This window comes from Hyla sarda, chromosome 1 (assembly GCF_029499605.1).
Source record: "Hyla sarda isolate aHylSar1 chromosome 1, aHylSar1.hap1, whole genome shotgun sequence".
Taxonomy (NCBI): Eukaryota; Metazoa; Chordata; class Amphibia; order Anura; family Hylidae; genus Hyla; species Hyla sarda.
The window spans coordinates 126317521-126341759 of NC_079189.1; the positions used below are offsets into that span (position 1 = coordinate 126317521).

At 42.8% G+C, this 24239-nt stretch overlaps 1 protein-coding gene across 6 annotated transcripts in view; it reads left to right on the forward strand.

Annotated features, from left to right (window-relative positions):
• CBR4 (carbonyl reductase 4) overlaps positions 1–24239 on the forward strand; it is a 46491-nt gene that overhangs the window by 17725 nt on the left and 4527 nt on the right. For 4 of the 6 annotated variants that reach the window (XM_056561017.1, XM_056561048.1, XM_056561037.1 and 1 more), the window contains exons 4-5: positions 9150–9286; positions 21986–22120. In XM_056561017.1, the coding sequence (XP_056416992.1) occupies positions 9150–9286; positions 21986–22120 (272 nt within the window). Of the gene's footprint in view, positions 1–9149; positions 9287–9622; positions 9733–21985; positions 22121–24239 lie in introns of all 6 variants that reach the window. The other 2 variants (XM_056561021.1, XM_056561030.1) reach the window with 2 other exon arrangements.

The window sequence follows — 24239 nt, forward strand, 5'->3', positions numbered from 1 at the left end:
TATTTTTAAACTTAAAACTACTGCATGTGTGTCTCTGTAAGGAGTCCAAATACAGGAAGTGTGGAACTAGCAGGGCTCTGTGTACTGAGGACTATCAGGGGCTCTGTGCACTGAGGACAAGCAGGGCTCTGTGCACTGAGGACAAGCAGGGCTCTGTGCACTGAGGACAGGCAGGGCTCTGTGCACTGAGGACAGGCAGGGCTCTGTGCACTGAGGACAGGCAGGGCTCTGTGCACTGAGGACAGGCAGGGCTCTGTGCACTGAGGACAGGCAGGGCTCTGTGCACTGAGGACAGGCAGGGCTCTGTGTGGATTTGAGGGGCTTTCATGTTAGAAATACCCCATAAATGACTTAATTATAAAAACTGCACTCCTCAAAGTATTCAGAATGACATTCAGAAAGCGTGTTAACCCTTTAGGTTTTTCACGGGAATAGCAACAAAGTGAAGGAGAAAATTCAAAATCTTCACTTTTTACACTCTTGTATACTCATTTTTTGAAATTTTACAAGAGGTAAAAGGAGCAAAAGCCCCCCAGAAATTTGTAACCCAATTTCTCTCGAGTAAGGAAATACCTCATATGTGGATCTAAAGTGCTCTGCTGGCGTAGTAGAGGGCTCAGAAGGGAAGGAGCGACAATGGTATTTTGGAGAGTGAATTTTGCTGAAATGGTTTGTGGGGGGCATGTCACATTTAGGAAGCCCATATGGTTCCAGAACAGCAAAAAAAATGTAATAAGGGGTACAGTGAGCCTTAATACCCCACAGGTGTTTGATGACTTCGTTAAAGTCGGATGTGTAAATGAAAAAAATTATTATTTTTTAACTAAAATACTGTTTTTTTCCCAAAATGTTACATTTTTACAAGGGGTAATAGGAGAAAATGCCCCCATCAAAATTGTAACCCCATTTCTTCTGAGTATGGAAATGCCCCATATGTGGACATCAAGTGCAATACTGGCACACTGCAATGCTCAGAAGAGAAGGAGTCACATTTGGCTTTTGGAAAACAAATTTAGCTAAAATGGTATTTGGGGGGCATGTGGCATTTAGGAAGCCCCTATGGTGCCAGAACAGCAAAAAACACCTACATGGCATACTATTTTGGAAACCACACCCCTCAAGGAACATAGAAAGGGGTACAGTGAGCTTTAACAACCCACAGGTGTTTGATGACTTTTCGTTAAAGTCGGATGTGTAAATGTAAAAAAAAAAATGTTTCAATTAAACGCTGGTTTCTCCCCAAATTTTACATTTTTACAAGGGGTAATAGGAGAAAATGACCCCCAAAATTTGTAACACCATTTCTTCTGAGTATAGAAATACCCCATATGTGGATGGATGTAAAGTGTTCTGCGGGCGAGCTACAATGCTCAGAAGAGAAGGAGCGTCATTGAGCTTTTGGAGAGGGAAGTTGTTTGGAATGGAAGTCGGGGCTGTGCAAATAAAAAATTACATTTTTCATTTTCACAGACCACTGTTCCAAAAATCTGTCAGACACCTGTGGGGCATAAATGCTCACTGTACCCCTTATTACCTTCCGAGAGGGGTGTAGTTTCCAAAATGGGGTCACATGTGGGGGAGGGTCCACTGTTCTGGCACTATGGGGGCTTTGTAAACGTACATGGCCTTCAATTCCAAACAAATTCTCTCTCCTAAAGCCCAATAAAGCTCCTTCTCTTCTGAGCATTGTAGTTCACCCGCAGAGCACTTTATGTCCACATATGGGGTATGTTCTTACTCAGAAGAAATGGGGTTACAAATTTTGGCAGCCTTTTTTTCCTATTTTCCCTTGTGAAAATGAAAAAGTGCAAAAAAATATATTTTTTCTTCATTTTTACCTCCAACTTTAACGAAAATTCATCAAACACCTGTGGGGTGTTAAGGCTCTCTATAACCCTTGTTACGTTCCGTGAGGTATGTAGTTTCCAAAATGAGGTCACATGTGGGTATTTATTTTTTTGCGTTTATGTCAGAACTGCTGTAAAAGCAGCCACCCCTGTGCAAAGCACCAGTTTAGGCCTCAAAATGTACATAGTGCACTCTCACTCCTGAGCCCTGTTGTGCATCCGCAGAGCATTTAACATCCAAATATGGGGTATTTCCGTACTCAGGAAAAAATTGCGTTACAAATTTTGGGAGTCCTTTTTTTCCTTTTACCTCTTGTGAAAATAAAAAGTATGGGACAACACCAGCATGTTAGTGAAAAAAATTTAAGGGGGGGGGGGGACAAACCTCCAGCTGTTTCAAAACTACAACACCTAGCATACAAAGACAGACCGTGCATGCTGGAAGTTGTAGTTTTGCAGCAGCTGGAGGCACACTGGTTGGAAAACCTTGAGTTAGGTTCTGTTACCTAACTCAGTATTTTCCAACCAGTGTGCTTCTAGCTGTTGAAAAATTACAACTCCCAGCATGTACTGATTGCTGAAGGGCATGCTGGGAGTTGTAGTTATGCAACAGCTGGAGGCACGCAACTACAACTCCCAGCATGCCGAGACAGCTGATTGCTGTTCGTGCATGCTGGGAGTTGTAGTTTTGCAAGATTTAGAGGGCCACGGTTTAGAGACCACCGCACAGTGATCTCCAAACTGTGGCCCCCCAGATGTTGCAAAACTACAAATTCCAGCATGCCCAAATGGCTGTCTGGGCATGCTGAGATTTGTAGTTTTGCAACATCTGGAGGCAACATCGCCGTACCCGGGAGCCGCACCTTATCGCCGCCGCCACACCAGGGAGAGGATTGCCAATGGTCGCCACTGGTAAGGGACCTCCGCTGCCGCCGCTTGCAGGACGGTTCTGCCCGGACTACCGTGAGTGAGCAGAGTGGGGGAACCAAACTTTAACCCCCCCGCCCCCGATCTGCTATTGGTCAGTCGCTTCTGACTGACCAATAGCAGGGATAGGAGGGGTGGCACCCCTGTTACCTCACTCCTAACCCTTCAGGGGGACAGCCCCAATCATCCTTTATTTTCCGGGTCACCGGAGACCCATATGACCTGGAATTGCCACAGATCTCAGGACCCCAAAGACGTTGGCACGGGATGCCTGCTGAATGATTTCAGCAGGCATCCCATTCCGTTCACCGCCCGATTATAGACAGTGAACGGAAACGCCGAGGGCATACAGGCACGCCCTTGGTCCTTAAGTCCCAGGACGTGAGGGCATACCGATGCCCTTCATCCTGGATGGGTTAAAAGAAAAACTACATAATTTTTAGGGGCAAAGAGATTGTAGAAACCAATAGGTAATAGAAATGAAATAAAGAGAGTGGGCCTATCTGTGCTGGGGTAAGGAGCTAAGTAATGGGGTAAAAGGAAAAAAAGGAACAAAAAAAATTGGTTAGGGAAGGGTAAGTAGGACTGTCACATTCTGCAAAGTGACTGGTGAATCAAGGCAGGTTTTAAATATGGTTGTCATAACTATATGGTCTGTATCTGTATGCCCACTCAGGACCCACTCTAAAGAGCAGCTCACACTTCTGAGAAACTGGCATGACCATGTTTTATTTGGCTGTCTATAGGTTTTGATGGTCTCTATGTAATACTGTATTATTATGGCAGCAGATTCCCTTTTTCCCCCAGGAAAAAAAGCTGGCCGCAGCGATGTCCCGTCTCAGCCAGTGATCCTCTGAGCACAGTGTCATGCAAGGAGCCCAGGCCCCGCCTTCTCCCTGCGGCCCACTCCTGCTACATAACTCTGCACTCAGCCAAGGAACTAATCTCTATTTGCTAACAATATTTACCATTATATACAGGATATTAAGCCATACATTTGGTGAAACTTTATTGTATGAAATACAAACTAATTGGGGAATTGCTACAGTGGAATAGCTTCATAGAAAAAGGGCAGTATAAACACTATCATGGCTGTTTGCAACCATATGGATGTGAATTCTGTCAATTTATTTTCTTAAATCCATTTACTTCTTTGCCCTGCAATAACGCGCTTCACTCCCATGCTCATCCTGTTTGATTGTAGGTGAGGGCTCCATTATAGTCTAAATAGCTGTCACCTGCAATCAGATGGGCTGAATTCTGAGCTGGAAGTGAAGCACTGAGACCCCGATTGATCAAAAGTTTTTTTTTATAATGATAGTAATGCTTTAAATCTTTAAGTAACTTATATTTTTGACTGTGTATAATCAAATGTGTAGTTCCAATAAACACCACTTGGGGGAGCCACATCCAAGAGAATGTGTCACTTCAATACTGACTTATTGCATTGTGTTTATGACACCAACAGTCAGTAAAGATTTTACTTGGTGACCTATTACATTGCGGGATGAAATGTAAGAATTAGTCTCCTTTGTTCTACTCCTAGGTATGGACCAGCCCCAAATACATGGTAACTATATATATATATATATATATATATATATATATATATATATATGTATATATATAAAATTCAACGTGTGTGTATGTATGTATGTATGTATGTATGTGTGTATGTTCCACAAAAACTTTCAAACGGCTAAAGATATTAACATGAAACTTGGCACATGTTACTTATATGTCAACAACAAACATAGGATAGGTAATTTAACCCTTACTCACCCCCATTTGCCAGGGGCGGGGCTTATGTTTAAAGTCCCATGCAAGTCTATGGGAAATATATGTTACTGCATAACTTCCAAACGGCTGGAGATATTTCAATAATACTTGGTCACATCAAGGGGAAATGTATGTTCCCATGTAATTTCCGGACGGCTGGAGCTATTTCATTACCTGGTACACATATTACGAGTCGGGATAGGAGGACGTTATAGGAGGTCGGGATATGAGGACAGGATGGGAGGTCGGGGTAGAAGGACAGGATATGAGGACGAGATAGGAGGTCGGAGTAGGAGGTCGGTATAGGAGGACGAGATAGGAGGTCTGGATAGGAGGTCAAGATAGGAGGTCGGGATAGGAGGTCGAGATAGGAGGTCGGGATAGGAGGACTGGATAGGAGGTCGGGGTATGAGGACGGGATATGGGGTTGGGATATGACAACAATATATGGGGATGGGATTTGAAGTCAAAAGCTTCCTCCTTTGTTGATTGTTCTCCCCAACAAGGATTAGGAAGGAAAAAACGGGCAACGCCGGGTACTCAGCTAGTATATATATATATATATATATATATATATATATATATATATATATATATATATATATATATATAAAACTCAATGGGGGACATGTATCAAAGATTTTACCCCTGTTTTGTGTGTATTTTTTTGCGCAAAATTTTGCGCAAGCCCTTTTTTTGCGCAATTTTTTTGCGCACGTTTTGGTAGAGCATGTCCTCCAGATGTGGCTGAATCAGGGTACCTTGGAGTGACATCTATAGTACACATGGATTTATTAACTGCGTACTTTTTTTTTACACCAAAAATTTTGCCGCAAGAGCTGTTTTTTTTGCGCAAATATAAGCCATCTTGGACTTAACGTAGCAAGATGCTCTAAATCATTGATTCTATTTTCCAAAGAGTGGATTTAGGAGATTACTATATTTACCCGCAATTTATGAAGCTCATTGCACTTGATTGATAAATTTAGCGCTTCTGCACATAATTTAGAATTCGGGAAAAGGGGTAAAATGCTTCTACCATACACAAATAATGATACATGTCCCCCAATGTGTGTGTGTATGTTCCAGCATCACGTCCAAACGGCTAAAGATATTAACATGAAACTTGGCACACATGTTACTTATATGTCAACACCAATCATAGGATAGGTGATTTAACCCTTAACTACCCCCATTTGTGAGGGTCAGGGTTTTTGTTTAAAGTCCCATGCAAATCAATGTGTAAAACAAAAGAAGAACAGGCGCTCCCTTGTGGAGAATCAACGGGATCACAGGTGTGTGGGGAGGAAGGGTAAAATGAAGGCTCACCCTGCCAAGTTGTGCAAATTCCCACACAACAAGGATATGCGTTTAACGTAGTAATGTCGGTCTGCAGCCTTCCCGAAGACAATAGGGATATATGTAGCAAACTTCAAGGGTACAGGAATACAGGCGCTGACCAAGAAGGGAACCAGTGAAGCCAGGTAGGTAACGAACAGCTTTAATCCAATTGCGCAGAAATGTATGTTCCCACATAACTTCCGTACGGCTGGAGATATTTCAATACCTGGTACACATATTATGGGTAGGGATAGGAGGACGGGATAGGAGGTCTCGATAGGAGGACTGGAAAGGAGGACGGGATAGGTCGAGATAGGAGGTCGCGATAGGAGGTCGAGATATGAGGAAGGGAGAGGAGGTCAAGATAGGAGGACGGGATATGGGGTTGGGTTATGACAACGATATATGAGGACATGATATGAAGTCAAAAGTTTCCTTCTTTGTTTATTTTCCTCCCCAACAAGTATTAGGAAGGAGAAACCGTGCAACGCCGGGTACTCAGCTGGTGTGTATGTGTATATATATATATATATATATATATATATATATTTTATAAAACTCAATGTGTGTGCGTATGTTCCAGCATCACGCCCAAACGGCTAAAGATATTAACATGAATCTTGGCACACATGTTACTTATATGTCAACAACAAACATAGGATAGGTCATTTAACCCTTAATCACCCCCATTTGCCAGGGGTGGGGCTTATGTTTAAAGTCCCATGCAAGTCTATGGGAAATATGTTACTGCATAACTTCCAAACGGCTGGAGATATTTCAATAATACTTGGTCACATGTTACTTATATGTCCACTTAAAATACAGGATAGTTAATTTAACCCTTAACTACCCCCATTTGTGAGGGTCGGGGTTTTTGTTTAAAGTCCCATGCAAATCAATGGGAAATGTATGTTCCCACATAACTTCCGTACGGCTGGATATATTTCAATACCTGGTACACATATTACGGGTCGGGATAGGAGGTCGGGATAGGAGGTCAAGATAGGAGGATGGGAAATGAGGACGGGATATGGGGTTGGGATATGACAACAATATATGAGGACAGGATATGAAGTCAAAAGTTTCCTCCTTTTGTTTATTTTCCTCCCCAACAAGGATTAGGAAGGAAAATCCGGGCAACACAGCTAGTTACTTTATACATCTAGGCTGATATTTTTGCATACAGTAATTGGGTGGGTTGCACTTCTGAAACAATTTAAAGAACCATCACTGGTATTTAACCCATGACAGGAGATTGTTTATAGATTCTTGCCCTTTCACTGAGTGACAGCCACAGACCAAAAACTTTGGGATAACCCCTTTTAAAGTTGTTTTACATTATGTTTGACTCATGACCCAACCCTAATCTGGTGACATTTCTTAGGATGGGTTCACACATAGTGTAAACCCATTGCAGAATTTCTCCCTTTTTTACAGCTAATTTCTGTGAATTTTGGATTCATTTCTTGGCTGCATGGTTGTCAGAGGCGAACACACTGCCAAACTGCAGCAATTGACTGTGTAGCACCCAATGTACGGTATGTGTGAATCAAGCCTTATGCATTCAGTTCTAGACTGCAAAGTAATTCTGGGTAAGCATTTAGGGGGGGGGAGATGTGTCAAAATCAGATGGCTTCTTTTATTCATAGTGTTTCATTTAACCCTATTGTATACATGTCTATGTGTGTATATATCTATCTATATATATATATATATATATATATATATAATTTTTTTTATTTTTTTTATTGGGATTTCAACATTAGACTTTGGGAGGTTTTAGGATGTAACTAATATTTATTATTATATTTATTGCATTATTGTACTAGTGTACTTGTGTAGAGGTTCATATTCATTTTCTTCCATCTTAATCGTTTTTTAATTTGTCTGTGGAGTTTCTGTTTTTGTCAGTTTGAGTATACTAAATTAAGTTTACATTTGTATTCTGATTCATTTAGGTGTGCAGTATTTATATATGGCAGCTCTTGCTCTATGATCACATGTATGTTATTTTTATCACATTTTTACTTTGCACCCTACTTGTGTTTAGGGATTGGCCCTTCTATCCAGCAATGGGCAACTGTTCCACTTTTCCTCTGCACAGGTTTTTATAAATCTTTCCCTTAAAGGGGTATTCCAGGAAAAAAATAATACTTTTTATTTTTTTATATCAACTGGCTCCAGAAAGTTAAACAGATTTATAAATTACTTCTATTAAAAAATGTTTTATCCTTCCAATAATTATCAGCTGCTGAAGTTAAGTTGTTCTTTTCTGTCTGGCAACAGTGCTCTCTGCTGACATCTCTGCTTGTCTCTGGAACTGCACAGAGCAGAAGAGGTTTGCTTTGGGGATTTGTTTCTACTCTGGACAGTTCCCAAGACAGGTGTCATCAGAGAGCACTTAGACAGAAAAGAACAACTCAACTTCAGCAGCTCATAAGTACTGAAAGGATTAAGATTTTTTAGATAGAGGTAATTTACAAATCTGTTAAACTTTCTGGAGCCAGTTGATATATATAAAAAAAAAGTTTTTCCTGGATAACTCCTTTAAGTGCGTCTGTCATTGTGCTTCTCTGTTAGAGTACATAAAATCGATGACACAGTGCGATCGCTAATGTCATACCTTTATATAAGTTGTTGAAGGCCTTTTCCCCCTTAGAAAACAACTTTTATGTGATCCCTGGGGTCCACTGTGCTCCAGGCCGCAACACCTTTCCCCTGCGATTTGCCAGCAGTAACCTGTGTTAAAAAAACAGGTGCTGTGAAAGGTGAATGCGGCACACGAGTGATAAGTTTGAGTTGACTCACTGCGCGTGTGCCCAAATCTCTATTTTAGAGTATGCACAGGATTTGCAAGTGTTGTGGCTGGTAGGCAATCCCTCCGTGTCACTCAAACAGGGTGCTGGTGTAATGTTCATGGAGAGAGGCGTTGAGGCCCGGGGCTTAACATAACCCCAAGCCATGCCTCTTTGATACACTGGGACCACATAAGTCATTTTTGGGAGGAATAAAGGCACCAACAACTTATATACCTATTACACTGTGTCAGTGGTTTTATGTGCTCAAACTCAGATGTGTTAATTTTGGGCATTTGTTTGGATGCTACAATATATTTACTACGGGAGGCAGTGTGTGTGTGTGTGTGTGTGTGTGTAATATAAAGATATATTACATATGCATATTTTCATCAGTTTATTTGTTTAACTGTATTACAGAAAAAAGTTTTAGCGCTAACTTATGTCCTTTCTGTTTCAGAGATGCGTTGTTATTAAGAACCAAGACAGAAGACATACTGTCTCAACTATCTGTTAATCTCATTGGATCAATGTACACATGTAAAGTGGCATTGAGGGGTATGGTCCAGCAGCAAGATGGAGCCATTGTGAACATTGGTAAGGATTTTAACATGAACAGTAACTAGAAGTAAATGTCTCCTTGCTATTATAGAAAAAAAAATGGTAATCTGATATTTTCTTGCATTTTCAGAACTGAATGTGAAACCAAGTTCCATTCTGATTAGTTTAGTAATAGTCTCTTCCCCACTTTAACCAAATTATGACGTGTTATCACACAGAATTTAGTTTACTGCAAAAAATAAAAAATGCTAGTTGTTAAAGCAAGTGTTGAAAAAACATCTGAATAAGAACCGTATCATCAGACAACCCCAGAAGTTTTTCACTGCTTCTATTATACAGGGCAGGTTGTTCATTTCTTACATCTCATTACAGTGTCTGGTCTAAAGATGGCTGCCCAAAATGCAGATCGCCAGGAAAAGTTGTGTGCAGATACTAAGGGAGCAACAATACCAGGAGTCTTCAGCTCCAAATCTTGTAGAACGGTGAATGCATCTTAACCCCTTAAGGACCATATGGGCGTATGGGTACGCCCTTGCTCGCTGGTACTTAAGGACCAAGGGCGTACCTGTATGCCCATGGGAATTTCCGTCCCCGCTTGACGGGGAACAGACCGGGATGCCTGCTGCCGGACCGGGATGCCGGCGGCGATGACATGTGGCTGGCTCCCTGGTTCAGACTGCAGAAGCTGGTGAGTTGCCTAGCATCATCTGGAGGGCTACAGTTTGAGTCCACTATACAGTGGTCTCTAAACTGTTGCCCTTAAGATGTTGCAAAACTACAACTCCCTGCATGCCCAGACAGCTGTTTGGGGATGCTGGGATATGTAGTTTTGCAACAGATGGAGGGCTACAGTTTGGAGATCACTGTGCAGTGGTCTCTAAACTGTGGCCCTCTAGATATTGCAAAACTACAACTCCCAGCATGCCCACACTGCAGTTTGCTGTCTGGGAATGCTGGGATTTGTAGTTTTGCAACATCTGGAGGACCACAGTTTGGAGATCACTGTGCAGTGGTCTCTAAACTGTGGCCCTTCAGATATTGCAAAACTACAACTTCCAGCATGCCCAACCAGCTGTCTTGGCATGCTGGGAGTTGTAGTTATGCAACAGCTGGAGGTATGCAACTACATGTCCCAGCATGCCCTTCTGTGATCAGTACATGCTGGGAGTTGTAGTTTTGCAACAGCTGGAGGTATACCGGTTGGAAAATACTGAGTTAAGGAACAGAATCTAACTGAAGGTTTTCCAACCAGTGTGCCTCCAGCTGTTGCAAAACTACAAATCCCAGCATGCACGGTCTGTCAGTGCATGCTGGGAGTTGTAGTTTTGTAATAGCTGGAGGTTTGTCGTCCCCCCCCATGTGACTACTGGGTACATTCACACGGGCAGGTTTACAGTGAGTTTCCTGCTTCAAGTTTGAGCTGTGGCAAATTTTCCGCCGCATCACAAACTCCTAGCGGGAAACTCAACGTAAACCCCCGCCCGTGTGATTGTACCCTAAAAACACTTCACGACACTAACTCATAATAAAGGGTAAAACTCTACATGTACACCCCCTTACACTGTCCCCCCCCCCCCCCCCCAATAAAAATGAAAATGTATCGTACAGCAGTATTTCCAAAACGGTGCCTCCAGCTGTTGCGAAACAACAACTCCCAGCATTTTCGGACAGCCAATGACTGTCCAGGCATACTGGAGGTTTAGCAACAGCTGGAGGCATCCTGTTTTGGAATCACTGGAGTAGAATACCCCTATGTCCACCCCTATGCAATCCCTAATTTAGTCCTCAAATGCTCTTGGCGCTCTCTCACTTGGGAGCCCTGTCATATTTCAAGGAAACAGTTTAGGGCCACATATGGGGTATTTCCGTACTCGGGAGAAATTGCACTACAAGTTTTAGGGGGCTTTTTCTCCTTTTTTCCCCTTATGAAAAAGAAAAGTTGGGGTCTACACCAGCCTGTTTGTGTAAAAAAAAAAAAAATTTGTAACGCTATTTCTCCTGAGTACAGAAATACCCCATATGTGGGCGTAAAATGCTCTGCGGGCGCACAACAAGGCTCCGGAGTGAGAGCGCACTATGTACATTTGAGGCCTAAATTGGTGATTTGCACAGGGGTGGCTGATTTTACAGCGGTTCTGACATAAATGCAAAAAAATAAATACCCACATGTGACCCCATTTTGGAAACTACACCCCTCACGGAATGTTACAAGGGGGTATAGTGAGCCTTAAACGGGTACTTACACCCTAGACATCTTATCCCCTATCCAAAGGATAGGGGATAAGATGTCTGATCGTGGGGGTCCCCAGCGGCGGGACCCCCGCGATCAGACATCTTATCCCCTATCCTTTGGCTAGGGGATAAGATGTCTAGGGTGGGAGAACCCCTTTATCACCCCACAGGTGCTTGACAAATTTTCGTTAAAGTTGGATAGGAAAATGAAGAAAACTTTTTTTTCTTCCACTAAAATGCTGGTGTTATCCAACATTTTTCATTTTCACATTTTCCCAAATTTGTAACCCCATTATTTCTGAGTAAGAACATACCCCACATGTGGATGTAAAGTGCTCTGCGGGCGAACTACAATGCTCAGAATAGAAGAAGCGACATTGGGCTTTTGGAGAGAAAATATGTCCGGAATTGAAGGCCATGTGTGTTTACAAAGCTCCCATAGTGCCAGAACAATGGACCCCCCCACATGTGACCCCATTTTGGAAACTACACCCCTCACGGAATGTAATAAGGGGTACAGTGAGCATTTAGGCCCCACAGGTATCTGACAGATTTTTGGAACAGTGGTCCATGAAAATGAAGAATGACGTTCTTCACATGCACAGCCCACTGTTCCAAAGATCTGTAAAACTCCATTGGGGTGCAAATGCTCACTGCACCCCTTATTCAATTCTGCGAGGGGTGTAATTTCCAAAATTGGGTCACATGTGGGGAGGTCCACTGTTCTGGCACCACGGGGGGGCTTTTTAAACGCACATGGCCCCTGACTTCCATTCCAAACAAATTCTCTCTAAAAGCTCAATGGTGCTCCTCTGCTGAACATTGTAGTGCGCCAGCAGAGCACTTGACATCCACACATGGGGTATTTCCATGCTGAGAAGAAATGGGGTTACAAATTTTTTGGGGGGGGGCATTTTCTCCTATTACCCCTTGTAAAAATTTGCTTTCCAAAAGCCAAATGTGACTCCTCTTCTGAGCATTGTAGTTCGCCCGCAGAGCATTTCATGTCCTAAAATGGGGTATTTCCATGCTCAGAAGAGATGGGGTTACAAATTTTGGGGGGCATTTCTCCTATTACCCTTTGTAAAAATGGTAAATTTGGGGGGGGGAAAAACTGCACTTTAGTGAATTTTTTTTATTTATTTTCATTTACACATCCGACTTTAACGAAAAGTCGTCAAACACCTGTGGGGTGTTAAGGCTCGATGGACCCCTTGTTACGTTCCTTGAGGGGTGTAGTTTTTTTTTGCCGTTCTGGCACCATAGGGGCTTCCTAAATGTGACATGCCTCCCAAAAACCATTTCAGAAAAACTTACTCACCAAAATCCCATTGTCGCTCTTTCCCTTCTGAGCCTTGTAGTGCACCCACAGAGCACTTGACATCCACCTATGAGGTATTTCCTTACTCGAGAGAAATTGGGTTACAAATTTTGGGGGGCTTTTTCTCCTTTTACCCCTTGTAAAATTTCAAAAACTGGGTCTATAAGAACATTTAACACACTTTCTGAATGTCATTTTGAATACTTTGGGGGTGCAGTTTTTATAATGGGGTGATTTATGGGGTATTTCTAATATGAAGACCCCTCAAATCCACTTCAAAACTGAACTGGTCCCTGAAAAATTCCGACTTTGAAAATTTTGTGAAAAATTTGAAAATTGCTGCTGAACTTTGAAGCCCTCTTATGTCTTCCAAAAGTAAAAACATGTCAACTTTATGATGTCAACATAAAGTAGACATATTTTATGAAAATCAATATATAATTTATTTGGAATATCTGTTTTCCTTACAAGCAGAGAGCTTCAAAGTTAGAAAAATGCTAAATTTTCAATTTTTTTCATGAAATTTTGGAATTTTTCACCAAGAAATGATGCAAGTATCGACAAAACTTTACCACTAATATAAAGTAGAATATGTCATGAAAAAACAATCTTGGAATCAGACTTGCGCCCTGGTACTTAAGAACCAAGAGTGTACCTGTACGCCCGTGGGAATTTCGATCCCCGCCGCTAGCCGGACGGGAATCGGAACAGGATGCCTGCTGAAATCATTCAGCAGGCATCCCGTACAAATGCCTGGGGGGGTCCTGAGACCCCCCCCATGTCGGCGATAGATTCAGCGATTCCGCGATCGGCGATTCCGGGCTGACCGGGTCTCTGATGACCTGATAGCCCGAAAATAGGGATTATCGGAGCTGTCAGAGACAGTCCCAATCATCCTGAAGGATAGGAGCGAGGTGGCAGGGTGCCACCTCCTCCTATCCCCTGTGATTGGCCAATGAGGACTGACCGGCGAATCGCGGGGCACGGGTGGGGGATGAAAGTTAATTTATCCCGCTCTGCCTGCCCCTGGATGCCGTCACAGAATGGGGAAGATGGCGGCGATGTGCGGGGGCCGTGAATGCGGCGGGGACCGCCGGTGGCAGTTACCTGGTTAACGCAGGGACCAGGGATCGGCGGCTGACAGGAGGCGGCAGGCAAGTGGAGGCAGCGGCGGCGGTGTCCCAGATGCAGCAGTGAAGATTGGCGATAAGGGATATTCACTGCTGCTTGTAGGAGTTTCAAAACTACAACTCCCAGCATGCCCAGACAGCCATCTGGGCATGCTGGGAGTTGTAGTTTTGCAACATCTGGAGGGCCACAGTTTGGAGAAAACTATCCTTCCAGATGTTGCAAAACTACAACTCTCAGCATGCCCAGACAGTCCAGGCATGCTGGGAGTTGTAGTTTTGCAACATCTGGAAGGACAGTGGTCTCCAAACTGTAGCGCAACAGATGTCAATTCAAACCAAGCCGAGACTGTCCAGGCATGCTGGGAGTTGTAGTTCGGCAACATCTGGCCCTTCAGATGTTGCCGAACCACAACTCCCAGTATGCCTGGGCATGCTTGGAGTTGAAGTATTGCAGCATCTGGAGGGCTACAGTTTGGAGACCACTACACAGGGGTCTCCAAACTGTTCTCCTCCAGTTGTTGCAATACTACAATTCCCAACATGCCCTGTCTGGGCATGCTGGGAGTTGTAGTATTGCAACAACTGGAGGCACACTGGTTGGGAAATATTGTCTGTTTCCTAACTCAGTGTCTCCCAACCCGTGTGCCTCCTGCTGTTGCAAAACTATAACTCCCAGCATGCACTGACAGACCATGCATGCTGGGAGTTGTAGTTTTGCAACAGCTGGAGGCACATGGGTTAGGAAACACTGAGTTAGGAAACACAGTGGTGCGCAAACACTGCGGTAGTCTGTTACCTAACTCAGTGTTTCCCTATCCCAACCAGTGTGCCTCTAGCTGTTGCATAACTACAACTCCCAGCATGCACGGTCTGTTAGTGCATGCTGGGAGATGTAGTTTTGCCAACCCCCCCCCCCCCCCCACGTAAATGTACAGGGTACATTCACATGGGCGGGGTTTTACAGCAAGTTTCCCGCTTCAAGTTTGAGAGGCGGCAAATTTTCAGCTGTAGCGGGAAACTCCCTGTAAACCCCCGCCTGTGTGAATGTACCTTAAAAACACTACACTACACTAACCCTAAATAAAGAGTAAAACACTACATATACACTACACACTTACACTGTTAACTAACTTTCTGAATGTCATTTTGAATACTTTGAGGGGTGCAGTTTTCATAATGGGGTCCATTATGGGGTATCTCTCACATAAAGACCCTCAAGTTCACTTCAAAACTGAACTGGTCCCTGAAAAATTATGATTTTGAAATTTACTTGAAAAAATTGAAAATTGCTGCTATACTTTGAAGCCCTTTGATGTCTTCCAAAAGTAAAAACATATCAACTTTATGATGCAAACATAAAGTAGACATATTGTATATGTAAATTGATATATAATTTATTTGGAATGTCTATTTTCCTTACAAGCAGGGAGCTTCAAAGTTATAAAAATGCTAAGTTTTCAAATTTTTCATGAAATTTTGTAATTTTTCACCAAGACATTATGCAAGTATCGACAAAAATTTACCACTAACATAAAGTAGAATATGTCACGAAAAAACAGTCTCTAAATCAAATTCGTAAGTACAAGCATCTCAGAGTTATTAATGCTTAAAGTGACAGTGGTCAGAATTGCTAAAAATGCTCTGGTCAAAAGGGGCTCGGTCCCCAAGTCTTAATCCTTCCAGTACTTATTAGCTGCTGAATACTACAGAGGAAATTATTTTCTTTTTGGAACACAGAGCTCTCTGCTGACATCACGAGCACAGTGCTCTCTGCTGACATCTCTGTCCATTTTAGGAACTGTCCAGAGTAGGAGAAAATCCCCATTTCAAACATATGCTGCTCTGGACAGTTCCTGAAAAGGACAGAGATGTCAGCAGAGAGCACTTTGTTCCAAAAAGAAAATATTTTATTTTGTAGAATTCAGCAGCTAATAAGTACTGGAAGGATTAAGATTTTTTATTAGAAGTAATTAACAAATCTGTTTAACCTTCTGGCACCAGTTGATTTAAAAAGAAAAAAATATATATTTTCCACCGAGTACCCCCTTTAACAACACAGGACGTAAATGTACGTCCTGGTGAGCTGGTACTTAACGCCCGGAATGGCGGACATCCGCGATCGTGCGGATATCCGCCATTAACCCCTCAGATGTCGTGATCAATACAGATCACGGCATCTGCAGCATCGCGGTACTTTAAATGGATGATCGGATCGCAGAAGATGACCGATAATGCTGATCAGTGCTATGTCCTATACATAGAACTGAACAGTCTTAGCAATCGAATGATTGCTATAAATAATCCCCTATGGGGACTATTAAAGTGTAAAAATAAAAGTAAAAAATAAAAGTAAAAAAAATTTGAAAACCCCCCCTCCCCCAATAAAAACTTTAATTGTCCCATTTTCCCTATTTTACCCCCAAAAAGTGTAAAAAAAATATATATTTTATATACATATTTAGTATCGCCGCGTGCATAAATATCCCAGCTATTAACTCCTTAAGGGCCAGGGGTTTTTCAGTTTTGCATTTTCGTTTTTTACTCCTTGCCTTTAAAAAACTCTTTCAATTTTGCACCTAAAAATCCATATGATGGCTTATTTTTTGCGCCACCAATTCTACTTTGTAATGACATCAGTCATTTTACCCAAAAATCTACGCCGAAACGGGAAAAAAAATCATTGTGAGACAAAATTTAGAAAAAAACGCCATTTTGTAACTTTTCAGGGCTTCCGTTTCTACGTAGTAAATTTTTCGGTAAAAATGATACCTTATCTTCTGGAAAAAATCATAACTACATGCAGGAAAATTAATAAGTTTAAAATTGTCATCTTCTGACCCTTATAACTTTTTTATTTTTCAGTGTATGGGGCGGTATAAGGGCTAATTTTTTCCACCGTGATCTGAAGTTTCTAGTGGTACCATTTTTGCATTGATTGGACGCCATTGACCGTGCGGTTTAATTAATGATATATTTTTATAATTCGGACATTTCCGCACGCGGCGATACCATATATGTGTATTTTTATTTACACTGTGTTTTTTTTTTTATTATGGGAAAAGGGGGGTGATTCAAACTTTTATTAGGGGAGGGGTTAAATGATCTTTATTCACTTTTTTTTCCACTTTTTTTTTTTTTTTGCAGTGTTATAGCTCCCATAGGGACCTATAACACTGCACACACTGATCTTTTACATTGATCACTGGTTTCTCATAGGAAATCAGTGACCGATGATTCTGCCGCTTGACTGCTCATGCCTGGATCTCAGGCAATGAGCAGTCATTCGGCGATCGGACAGCGAGGAGGCAGGTAAAGACCCTCCAGCTGTCTTGTAAGCTGTTCGGGATGCCGCGATTTCGCCACGGCTATCCCGAACAGCTCCCTGAGCTAACCGGCATGCTTTCACTTTCACTTTAGACGCGGCGTTCAACTTTGAACGCAGCGTCTAAAGGGTTAATAGCGTGCAGCACCGCGATAAATGCCGCGCGTTATTAGCCACGGGTCCCGGCTGTTGTTAGAGGCCGTGGCCCCGCGTTATAGATCGGGAGCGGACTCATGATGTAACGTTATGTCATTGGTCCTTAACAGGTTAAAATAAAATGTTAATGATACTGTACGGTGAACGGCGTGAACGTTAAAATAAAAAATAAAAAAAGTCCAAAATAGCTTTTTTATAACATTTTATTCCCAAAAAATTTATTTAAAAAGTATTAAAAGTTTTATATCAGCAAATATGGTATCAATAAAAAGTACAGATCACATCGCAAAAAATGAGCCCTCATACCGCCGCTTATGCGGAAAAATGAAAAAGTTATAGGTCTTCAAAATAGGGGGATTTTAAACGTACTAGTTTGGTTAAACAGTTCGCTTATTTCTTTTGTAAGCGCAACAGTAATAGAAAAGTATGTTATCATGGGTATCATTTTAATCATATTAACCCAAAGAATAAAGAACACATGTCATTTTTAACATAAATTGTACAGCGTGAAAACAAAACCTTCCAAAATTAGCTAAATTGCGGTTTTCTTTTTAATTTCCCCACACAAATAGTATTTTTTTTTGGTTGCGCCATACATTTTATGTTAAAGTGAGTGATGGCCTTACAACGGACAACTGGTGGCGCAAAAAACAAGCCCTCATACTAGTCTGTGGATGAAAATATAAAAGTGTTATGATTTTTTGAAGGCGAGGAGGAAAAAACGAAAACGTAAAAATAAAATTGTCTGATTCCTTAAAGGAGTAGTCCAGTGGTGACTCAGTGGTTTACAACTAAGTTGCAGATCGCGGGGGGTCCGACCCCTGGGGCCCCCGCGATCTCCTGTACGGAGCCCCGACAGCCCGCGGGAAGGGGGCGTGTCGACCTCCGCACGAAGCGGCGGCCGACACGCCCCCTCAATACAACTCTATGGTAGAGCCGGAGCGCTGCCTTCGGCAATCTCCGGCTCTGCCATTGAGATGTATTGAGGGTGCGTGTCGGCCGCTGCCTCGTGCGGGGGTCGACACCCGCTATCTCGGCGGAGAGCCGGGGCCCCGTACAGAGAGATCGCGGGGGGCCCCAGCGGTCGGACCCCCCGCGATCTCAAACTTATCCCCTATCCTTAGGATAGGGGATAAGTTTTTCACCACTGGACTACCCCTTTAAGGCCCAAATGGGCCTTAAGGGGTTAACCTCTTAAAGTGGTACTCCGGTGGAAAACTTTTTTTTTTTTTTTTTTAAATGAGCTGGTGCCAGAAAGTTAAACAGATTTGTAAATTACTTCTATTAAAAAATCTTAATCCTTTGAGTACTTTTTAGCAGCTGTATGCTACAGAGGAAATTCTTTACTTTTTGAATTTCTTTTTTGGTGTTGTCCACAGTGCTCTCTGCTGACACCTCTGTCTGTGTCAGGAACTGTCCAGAGTAGCATAGGTTTGCTATGGGGATTTTCTCCTGCTCTGGACAATTCTTGATAGAGGCATCAGGTGTCAGCAGAGAGCACTGTGGACAACACAAAAAATAAATTAAAAAAATAAAGATTTTCCTCTGTAGCAAACGGCTGCTAAAAGATACTGAAAGGTTTAAGTTTTTTAATAGAAGTAATTTACAAATCTGTTTAACTTTTTGGCACCAGTTCATTTCATTAAAAAAAAAAAAAAAAAGTTTTCCACCGGAGTACCCCTTTAACCCCTTAAGGACTCATGACGTACCGGTACGTCATGAGTCCGCTCCCGATCTATAACGCGTCATAGCGGGTCGGGCCCGGCCTCTAACAACGGCCGGGACCCTTGGCTAATAGCGCGGGGCATTGATCGCGCTTCCGCGCTATTAACCCTTAAGTGAAAGCATGCCGGTTAGCTCAGGGAGCTGTTCGGGATAGCCGTGGTGAAATCGCAGCATCCCGAACAGCTTACAGGACAGCCGGAGGATCCCTACCTGCCTCCTTGCTGTCCGATCGCCGAATGACTGCTCAGTGCCTGAGTTTCAGGCATGAGCAGTCAAGCGGCAGAATCATCGATTACTGGTTTCCTATGAGAAACCAGTGATCAATGTGAAAAATCAGTGTGTGCAGTGTTATAGGTCCCTATGGGAGCTATAACACTGCAAAAAAAAAAAAATATTGTGAATAAAGATCATTTAACCCCTTCCCTATTAAAAGTTTGAATCACCCCCCTTTTCCCATAAAAAAAAAAAAAAACAGTAAATAAAAATAAACATATGTAGTATCGCCGCGTGCGGAAATGTCCGAATTATAAAAATATATTGTTAATTAAACCGCACGGTCAATGGCGTGCGCGCAAAAAAATTCCAAAGTCAATAAGTCCTATCAATGCAAAAATGGTACCGCTAAAAACTTGAAAAAAATAAGCCCTCATACCGCCCCATACGCAGAAAAATAAAACAGTTATAGGGATCAGAAGATGACAATTTTAAACGTATACATTTTCTTGCATGTAGTTATGATTTTTTCCAGAAGTACGACAAAATCAAACCTATATAAGTAGGGTATCATTTTAATCGTATGGACCTACAGAATAAAGATAAGGTGTCAGTTTTACCGAAAAATGTACTGTGTAGAAATGGAAGCCCCCAAAAGTTACAAAATTGAGTTTTTTTTCAATTTTTCTCACAATGATTTTTTTTTTCCATTTCGCCATAGATTTTTGAGTAAAATGACTGATGTAATTACAAAGTAGAATTGGTGGTGCAAAAAATAAGCTAGCATATGGATTTTTAGGTGCAAAATTTTAAGAGTTAAGATTTTTTAAAGGTAAGGAGGAAAAAACGAAAATGCAAAAAGTGGAAAAACGCTGAGTCCTTAAGGGGTTAAGGATCCAGGACGTACCTATATGCCCTGCGCCCGGACCCGCTATATAACGCATGGTCATGCCGTTACCCTGCGTCATACCGGGTCGGTCCTGGTGGCTAATGATAGCCAGGACCCTGGGCTAATAGCGTGCGGTAGTGATCGTTGTGCCGCGTGCTATTAACCCTTTAGACGTGGCGATCAAAGTTGATTGCCGCGTCTAAAATGAAAGTGAAAGCTTCTCAGCAGCTCAGTGATGCTGATCGGGACCATCGCGAAAAAATGTCCCGATTAGCTAGAATGTGAGCAGAGGTCCTCTTACCTGCCTCAGTCGCGTCCGATCGGCGATTGATTGCTCCAAGCCTGAGATCCAGGCTTGAGCAATCGACCGCCAATAACACTGATCAATGCAAAGCTATGGCTTTGCAGGGATTAGTGTAAAGATCAGTGTGTGCAGTGCAGCAAAAAAAAAAAATAAATAAAAATTCCAAAGTCCAAAATAGTGTCTTTTTGGTCACTTTTTATATCATGAAAAGATGAATAAAAAGCGATCAAAAAGTCCGATCAATACACATGATACCGATAAAAACTTCCGATCACGGTGCAAAAAATTAGCCCTCATACCGGCCCGTACGTGGAAAAATTTAAAAGTTATAGGGGTCAGGATATGACAATTTTTAACGTATACATTTTCCTGCATGTAGTTATGACTTTTTTCAGAAGTACGACAAAAGCAAACCTATATAATTAGGGTATCATTTTAACCATATGGACCTACAGAATAAAGATAAGGTGTCATTCTTACCGAAAAATGCACTGCGTAGAAACGGAAGCCCCCAAAAGTTACAAAATGGCATTTTTTTCTTCAATTTTGTCGCATAATAAAAAAAATTTCCGTTTCATCGTGGATATTTTGGTAAAATGACTGTCACTGCCAAGTAGAATTTGTGGCGCAAAAAATAAGCCATCATATGGAATTTTAGGTGCAAAATTGAAAGCGTTTGATTTTTAGAAGGTGATGAGGAAAAAATGAAAATGCAAAAACGGAAAAACCCTGCTTCCTTAAGGGGTTAAGACTCAAATACAGAATGTATAGAATCAGTACAAGTTAAAGGAAAACTCCAGCCAAATTAAATTACCTTTACATAGCTGCACATGTTAAACTTATATAACTTTATAATGTACAAGTATAATCTATGCTTACCCTGTTTCTCTCAGCTTTTCCTCCAGACAGGAAGTCCAGTAGTTCTTAGCACATATGATGACTGTCATACACCAGACACATCACTTTGTACCATCACTAAATAAAACGTACCCCAATAGGGTCACAACTACCATTACAACAAAAATCCCATGAAAAAAAGATCACTATATCCTCTTACTATCCGTACCTTAAACTTAACTTTTATTAAATGTCAAAAAAATTCATAGAAAAAATTCTTAGTTAACAAATACCGATATCGCCAAGTATTTTGATCAGTGCCCTTAGGTTTGGCCATGTGTTCCTCAGTGCCGCTTATTACGGTATCTTTGTTCAGGAGCTGTGAAAGCTAGTGAGATGCAGTAAAACTCCTCTAAAAGTCAGCTTTGGTACTGTAGTGCTCACTATTGAATAAATAATCATGTAGGGTAATCGTAATAAGAATGTTTCTTTTTTATTATTATTAGCGTAAGGGACTATGCGTTTGAAGAGGACAAGTTCTCTCTTTGTCAGGTCTCGTGTGTCTTGATAATGATTCTGAATGTTACCGCTCTTCTGTGACCACAGGTAGTATTGTTGGCCATAAAGGTAATGCTGGGCAGAGCGTTTACAGCGCCAGTAAGGAAGGCTTGGTTGGATTTTCAAAGTCACTTGCTAAAGAAGTTGCAAAGAAGAATGTTCGGGTTAACGTGGTTGCTCCTGGTAAGATTTGGGGAGAACCTTTTCAATAAATGTTTTGGTAGGCACGTGACATTGTTTTTGCTGTCGGCCATCCAGCTTCACCACTGTGTGTAGGATTATATGTGAGTAGTTGTTTTGTGGGGAGCTTAAATCTCCACATGTTGTCAGTGAGGGCATTTGGGTCTTTGCCATGTATTCTTAAAGGGGTTATCCAGGAAAAAAACTTAATATATCAACTGCCTCCAGAAAGTTAAACAGATTTGTAAATTACTTCTATAAAAAAAATCTTAATCCTTTCAGTACTTATGAGCTGCTGAAGTTAAAGGACAACTGTAGTGGTACACATTTATATATGCCCGTGCCCCGGCCTCAAAAATAAACAAAATAAACTCATACATACCTTCCTACTAGCCCCCGTTGGTCCGGCACAAGCCTCACGGTCCCGCATTGCTGACGTCATTCCACTTCCTGGGGACGGGGACGCCGCAGAGCCATCGGCGTATCACCGGCCGTAGCGATGTCCCGCCCCGGCTGGTGATAGGCTGAGCCCACTGTCATGTAAGGAGCTCTGGCCGGCTTCTTACATGACAGTGGGCTCAGCCTATCACCGACCGGGGCGGGACATCGCTACGGCCGGTGATACACCGACGGCTCTGCGGCGTCCCCGTCCCCAGGAAGTGGAATGACGTCAGCACGGTCAGCCGGACCGTGAGGCCTGTGCCGGACCAACGGGGGCTCGTAGGAAGGTATGTATGAGTTTATTTTTGAGGCACCGGCATATATAAATGTGTACCACTACAGTTGTCCTTTAACTTGTTCTTTTCTGTCTAAGTGCTCTCTGATGACACCTGTCTCGGGAACTGTCCAGAGTAAAAGCAAATCCCCATAGCAAACCTCTCCTACTCTGTGCAGTTCTCGAGACAGACGGAGGTGTCAGCAGAGAGCACTGTCAGAAAGAAAAGAACAACTCCGCTTCAGCAGCTGATAATTATTGAAAGAATTAAGATTTTTTAATAGAAGTCATTTACAAATCTGTTTAACTTTCTGGAGCCAGTTGATATATATAAAAATATACAATTTTTATAAAATAAATATATAAAATATATAAAAAAAAATGCTGGAATAACCCTTTAACCTCCTAAGGACCAATGCAATTGCATACACTATAATTCAATGCTGAGCTTTGGTTCAGCATAGATTAGTGTTATCGGTGCTCTGCTGCTCTAGCCTGCAGAGCCTGGCTGCAGCATCAGAGCACCAATCGGACCGTGAGGAGGCAGGTGAGGACCCTCCTGCCATTCACTCAGCTGATCGGGACCCTCGATTTCGTTGAGCTAACCGGCACCAATAGATCCCTCATTTATATGCCGCGATCAACTTCGTAGTGTCTAAAGGGTTAATGCCGGGCATCGGCCCGATCGGCCATGTCTGGCATTAACCGTGCTAACCGGGTCCTGGCTGCTAATAGGAGTCAAGACCCAGCATGCTATAAACTTCAGGAGTGTGACCAGGGCATACAGGTACACCCTTGGTCCTCAAGTAACAGGACGCAATGGGTACTCCGCTGCTCAGCATTTGGAACAAACTGTTCCAAACGCTGGAGTCGGCGCCGGGAGCTCGTGACGTCATAGCCCCACCCCTCATGACATCACTCCTCACCCCCTCAATGCAAATCTATGGGAGGGGGCATGCATTGCATTGAGGGGGCGGGGCTATGACATCACAAGCTCCCGGTGCCGGCTCCAGTGTGTGAAACGGTTTGTTCCAAACGCTGAGCAGCGGAGTACCCGTTTAAGGTCCTTAAAGGAGTAGTCCAGTGGTGACTCAGTGGTGAGCAACTTATCCCCTATCCTAAGGATAGGGGATAAGTTGCAGATCGCGGGGGGTCCGACCGCTGGGGCCCCCTGCGATCTCCTGTACGGAGCCCCGACAGCCCGCGGGAAGGGGGCGTGTCGACCTCCGCACGAGGCGGCGGCCGACACACCCCCTCAATACAACTCTATGGCAGAGCCGAAGCGCTGCCTTCGGCAATCTCCGGCTCTGCCATTGAGATGTATTGAGGGGGCGTGTCGGCCGGCGCTTCGTGCGGGGGTCGACACCCGCTATCTGGGCCGAGAGCCGGGGCCCCGTACAGAGAGAT